The sequence below is a fragment of the Armigeres subalbatus genome, chromosome 2 (genome assembly GCF_024139115.2).
Source record: "Armigeres subalbatus isolate Guangzhou_Male chromosome 2, GZ_Asu_2, whole genome shotgun sequence".
Classification (NCBI taxonomy): domain Eukaryota; kingdom Metazoa; phylum Arthropoda; class Insecta; order Diptera; family Culicidae; genus Armigeres; species Armigeres subalbatus.
In genome coordinates, this window is record NC_085140.1 from 197,584,354 (window position 1) to 197,590,472 (window position 6,119).

At 38.5% G+C, this 6,119-nt stretch overlaps 1 protein-coding gene across 1 annotated transcript; it reads right to left on the reverse strand.

The window, feature by feature from the left end:
- Window positions 1–2,755: 2,755 nt before the first annotated feature.
- LOC134209482 (uncharacterized) lies at window positions 2,756–5,781 on the reverse strand. The gene is made up of 2 exons (XM_062685465.1): window positions 4,294–5,781; window positions 2,756–3,996 (listed from the first exon to the last, which is right to left on the reverse strand). The coding sequence occupies exons 1-2, from the start codon at window positions 5,711–5,713 to the stop codon at window positions 2,756–2,758; spliced, it is 2,661 nt and encodes an 886-aa protein (XP_062541449.1). The 5' UTR covers window positions 5,714–5,781.
- Window positions 5,782–6,119: the final 338 nt, after the last annotated feature.

Genomic DNA, 6,119 nt, shown 5'->3' on the forward strand with positions numbered 1-6,119 from the left:
TTTAGAAACTCTGCATTAATAAATAACGTCAACATTTCTGGTGAACCAACTCTGACACCGTCAGTGCTAATTAACAAGAGTCAAGATAATCTCCTAAGTGATTAAAACTTAATCATTTGCCTAAACTAAAGAGAGATCTACATGAATTTGAGCAAACTAAACTATCAGTGACATTGCCCAACTAGGTACGCTCCAACAGGTGCAAGCAGTAGAAAGTCTCGCAGTCTCACTCTTATACCCTCTTGCGCAGGATCCAATTTAGGCATTGCGTTCGACTCGGTACAACGCTGTCTTTGCTCATTTCGTAGTGAGGGGCTGTCTTGAGGAAATTTAAATAAATCTTATGGACATTCCAAAATATTTTCTGAATAATTTTCGGTGGAAATTATCGAGAATTTTCAGTTGAACTTTTGTGAACTTCTTGTAAAAAATCGAATAAATTTTCATGAAAATTAGAAAGACTTTTTTACAAAAATTGCAAATATTTTTTTTGTGGAAACTGTTTTTGGTGGGAAATTCAAATAATTTCTCGTGGAAGTTTTCAACAGTTTATTTAGAAATTTCGAAAATTTTCCATCGATAATTCCAAAGAATTTACATTAGAACTGCCGAAGAAATTTACGAAGGAGAATTTTCCACGGGCATTTCAAATAATTTTGCTTATATTTGCAAAGAATTCCTCGCGAAAATTCCGAAGAATTTCCGAAATTCAGCAAAAAATTTCGGAGAATTCCCTTTACAAGTTCCAAAGAATATCTTTTGGGCATTCCAAAGACTTTTTCTTGGATATTCCAAAATGCATCCTTTGTCAATTCCAAAAAAAATCCGTTGAAGTACGACATAATTTTCATAGTTTGCAAAGAAGTTCCTGCCGAAAATCAAACGAAATTCTAGTAGGAATCTGCAGTAAAATCCAAGTGAAGATTTTGAAAAAAATTCGAAAGTTTTTATAGCATACTTTGGAGAATTTTCCTGCTCAACACAGAAGAATTTCCTGGTGAAATCCATGATAGTTTTAGGCCGTAGCTCAGACTTTTACTTTAGTGAAATTCATTAAATTTTTAAGGAGAAATGCAAGAGATTATATCGGTAAAGTCTTGCAAAAAACCGGAACATCCTAGAAAAATGAAACAAGTGAACTTCGCACGAAGCTGATGTATAAATCGCTTTTAAAAAACATAAAATCAAAAAGTCCACGTAGACTTTTGGTATACCCCCCCGTCCCCCTTCGTAGACTATCGTAGACTTTTTCGAAACCCCTCCCTCCCCCTCAAGAGTCTACGTGGTTTATGGACAGCCCCTGACTGATTGTCATCGGAACATTTCCGTCTTTAAAACAGGAAAACTTTTCTCAGGATTGTTTCCATGTAGGGTCATTATTCAAGAATGCTCGAACCTATTATCACTAAACAGCCAAGCAATCAGCTTAATAATTTAAAATGTTCTGAAAAATAAGAAGTCTAAACTATTCTATGTTGAATCAATTTAAGTTCAATTGATAAAATGCGAAAACGGTAGTTTGTGCGTTAGAAACAGTTACTCTCAAAAATATGTATAGCAACTGCCATTATGACGAGTGTCGAAAACTGTATAGGGCACTGTGCCTATGAATCTCATTCTTTTTGGATTTTCATGAAAGGAAATAACAAGACCAGTAACCATAAATTTTGACGGTCTTGTTGTTATCTAATTTCTATGCATTGAGAAAAGTTAGAGATCTGTCATGTAATATCCTTTATACTAGGATTGTAGATGAACGCCGAAATAGGACCAGCCAAATGTTTTGAGTGAATCTACGGAATTAATGTTGAAGCAATCTGGCATCGCTGACTACTTTCAGTTTCACAGTAGCTGGTCAATCAGTGGAGAATGTTGAAAGCTTCCAATGTCTTAAACATATTCATAGGATTTGGATTGAGTTTGGATTGGATTTGGATTGGATTTGGATTGGATTTGGATCGGATTTGGATTGAATTTGGATTGGATTTGGATTGCTTTTGGATTGGATTTGGACCGCTTGTATTTGGATTGGATTAGGATTGGATTTGGATTGGATTTGGAATGGATTTGGATTGGATTTGTATTGGATTTGGATTGGATTTGGATTTAATTTGGATTGGATTTGAATTGAATTTAGATCAGATTTGGATTGGATTTGAACTTGACTAGGATTGTATTTGAATTGGATTTAAATTTGATTTGGATTGGATTTGAATTGGATTTGGATTGGATTTGGATTGGGTTTTGATTGGATTTGGATTGGATTTGGATTGGATTTGGATTGGATTTGGATTGGATTTGGATTGGATTGGATTTGGATTGGATATGATTTGGATTGGATTTGGATTTGGATTGGATTTGGATTGGTTTGATTTGATTGATTTGGATTGATTTGGATTGATTTGGATTGATTTGGATTGATTTGGATTGATTTGGATTGATTTGGATTGGATTTGGATTGGTTTGGATTGATTTGGATTGATTTGAATTGGTTTGGATTGCATTTGGATTGCAGTTGGATTGGAATTGGATTTAGATTTGGATTGATTTGGATTAGATTTGGATTGGATTGGATTTGGATTGGATTGGATTTGGATTGGATTTGGATTGGATTTGGATTGGATTTGGATTGGATTTGAATTGGATTTGGATTGGATTTGGATTGTATTTGGATTGGATTTGGATTGGATTTGGATTGGATTTGGATTGGATTTGGATTGGATTTGGATTGGAAAAGAAATATTAAGAAAGATTTTCAGCTCATAAAGTTTATTAATTCAAAAATCCTCCCTGCAACCATTTCCACTGGTATTTTAGACTCCTTATTTCTCACCAGCAAATTCGCTCCATTTTGCATCAAAACTTCCGCCAATTCAAAGTCGTTGTTTCGGAACGCAAAATGCAAAGCAGTATTTCCTCCTTCATCATCGATGCTATTGACGTCGGCACCGTGATCAATCAGCAATTTCACTGTAGCAGTGCCATGGCCATACCATTTTGCAGATCCAAATCTATCGACAAACTTCTGCAGCGTATCCATTCCCCAGTTGTTCCGTATTCCCAAATCAACACCCTTTGCAATAACTTTCTCAACCAAGTGCATGTTCGGCTCCTCCATATAGCTAAGAAGCCCCATTATTGGAGTGTAACCATCCAGATCCCGGTAGTTGTAGTCCAGGTCATAATCAAATTCCAGGAACTTCTCCGTAATGAAGATGTGAGCACTTCCACACGCTCTGCAGAACAGTCGCGAGGCTTCTTCCCGCGAGTTGCGATAAACCGAATCGAAAATCATTTTTGTGGTCTCAGGGTTTGCCTCCAGGAAGGGTTGATAATCGCAGCTGAAGAAATCGCGATTGCTGTACATGAACGGTTCCAAGTACTTGTGGGCGTGATCCTTGAATGAAGGTCGTTCGTGTAGAAGAGACAGTAGCTTCCGTGCCAAATAGACATTCTTGTACTTCAGATGTCTTTCCAGCACTGTTTCGCCTGCACAGTTCAACACTTCCAGGTTAAGGTTGTATTTTTTTAAAATATCTAGCTGGTCATCGCTTACGATCAGAAAGGCAATTGACTCGCCACTTTGGTCTACCTTGTTGACATCTGCGCCGTAGGATATTATTTTCTCCATCAAGGCGTTCAAGGGATCGAAATCCAATGAAAAGGAGAATATTCTATGAAGCACTGTTTGACCATGGGAGTTGGTTCGGTGTACTAAGGATGGGCCTTCTGGGTGTTTTCCGATGACAAGATCAAGCATTTCGATACTTTGAACAAAGTGGATTATGTGGTTTCCTTCTCCATCAACAGCATCAATGTCACATCCAGCATCCAACAAGTTTTGAAACATTTTTGTGTCATTCCTGTCCACCGCGTAATGCAGAAGTGATAAGCCTCCGGAGCCTCTGATAGCGCTCAGCGATTGTGTGGGATCTTCAGACATGATTGTTGAATCTTTGAACTGCAAGTTATACTTCTTGAATGCTATCTGGAAATCTAAAAGAATGTCAAACATTAACTGATTGATGCATGAAAACTTACAAAGTCACATATTTTTGCAGCAGGATTTGATGCTGTCGGAGATTTTCCTTGGATTTCTGGATTTCCAAATATTCAAATAAACTGTACGACATCAATAGCTGAAGTGCTTAATTTCCATTTGAAGTCATCTAGCTATATAGACTCCGAATTAAAAATCCAAAAACAGTATTGATTGGCGTCCAGTTCCATTAAAAAAATACATTATTGCATCCAACAACTTTACCAACCAACGCCAACAACAATTTTACTTACCTTGACCAGGGTGAAACTCCGGTCCCTTAGAACTTTTCACATCTAAATCAGTCTTGAGCGAAGGAAAATACTTTACCAGCAGCTCCCCGTTAGCTTCGTAAAAATCTTGTGTATTGTACATACACAAAATGACTTCATCTCTCGCTTTGTCCAAATTTTTCAAGAAGAAATCCCTATGATTGTCGAGAATGAACATAGTTGTGTCACGACATTTTTTGTACAGAACTTCTTCCAGGCAAGTGAAACCGCCATCAGTTTCAAAATATTGTTTAACTTCAGGATGACTGGCGTACATCTCCTTCAAGATATCCAGATAGCCTTGCTCAATACACGCGTGTAGGATTGTGCTTTGACCGTACACGACCAGGCCGAGTAGATTGGGATTGCGACGAATCATTTCCCAACAATAATCCAAGGCTAACTTTCCACCCAAAAGGCATCTCAGAATGGTAACATGTTTCTTTTGGTAGGATAAGTCTAAATTATATTTCACGATGTATTCCTCAACTTTTTTTCGAGCAGGTCCTTGCCCAACCAGTGTCAATGTTGATAGATTGTCGTATTCTTCATAGTGAAATATCCGATTGAAAGCGTCCGATTCAGTTTCATCAAAATACTTTGTCCTATAACAGATCATCTTCTGCAGCACGTAATCCATAAGTTCGACTTTGTTTCTCTGTAGTAAAATGTGAAAGCCGTTCATTTCCGATGTATTTCGTTGGGTAAAATCAAAATGATCGAAATGCTCTGTTAGTAACCACCGAATCGTGTTTTCTCGAAGGGCAAAACAGGCGGCCACCAGCGCATTATGACCTGGGACACCAAGTGCGGCTCCGAGCTCATAGAACTTTGTGATCAATTCATGCTTGCCATACGAAGCAGCCGCTTCAACGTAGGTCTGTTGCGTTCCATTGGGATCCGTCTGAAGTCCAGGGTAGTCCCACGAAAGGCAACCATTAGGTAAGAGTGTCCATATCATGCGAAACAAACCCAGTCGATTGTTGTCCGTTGGATGGAGTATGGCCACTTCTTCGTCGTCGATGGGACTTTTGAGTAATACGAAAATTGCCAGCTCAAAGTTAGAACACTCCCCTGAACATTTCTCCAAATCCTTACATTTTTTGCAAACATCTTCGCCGACTGCAATCAAATTATTTCTCCTCAACCAAATTTTATCATCCGGATTCCACTGCAGCTTTTTCACTAGATAGTCACGAATCTTGTTGAAATCATTTTGGTACGCCTGCAGAAGCGCTTCAATCTCTTCCTCGCGGCCTCTTCGGATGGCTCTGTGAAGTGCAGTACCGTCGCTTCTCATTCGATAACAATCAGATATTATTTTTGACAGGTCCGGTGCATTATTTTCCGCTTCCGGCTCTTCGTTTAGATCATCAAATAATCCAAATCCTAAATCTTCCATAATTTCTATCACAGATAATACACGTTCTTCCAGCACCAACTTCGTACACAACTGTGTGCCTGATGTGAGCGTATTAGACTGGCCCAGCAAACAAAAAGTTGTCTAATTCCACGGGGCACCCCCCCAGGATTGTGTCTTTGGGTGAGAAAATCAATCTCTGAAAATTTCAGCTCAATCGCTTGTTACATAAGCTGGCGCATTTGATTTGAAGTTTGTGTGGGGATTTCAGCCAAAATGTATAGGAAAATACACCTCCGTCACTCATTCGATCTGGAAATTGGTTCTGATTGCTCGATTGACCTCAGAATTGCAAAAACGGCAGTTGGTATGCTACAGAACAATTTCACAGAACATTGTATGATGATTGAATGAACTTTTATATGGATTTCGGCTGGTGCGATTCGAT

Coding starts and splice junctions, on each gene's coding strand:
- LOC134209482 (XM_062685465.1), bottom strand. CDS start 5,713: ATGGAAGATTTAGGATTTGGATTATTTGATGATCTAAACGAAGAGCCG. Junction 3,997..4,293: donor GGAGTTTCACCCTGGTCAAG/GTAAGTAAAATT, acceptor ACATTCTTTTAG/ATTTCCAGATAGCATTCAAG.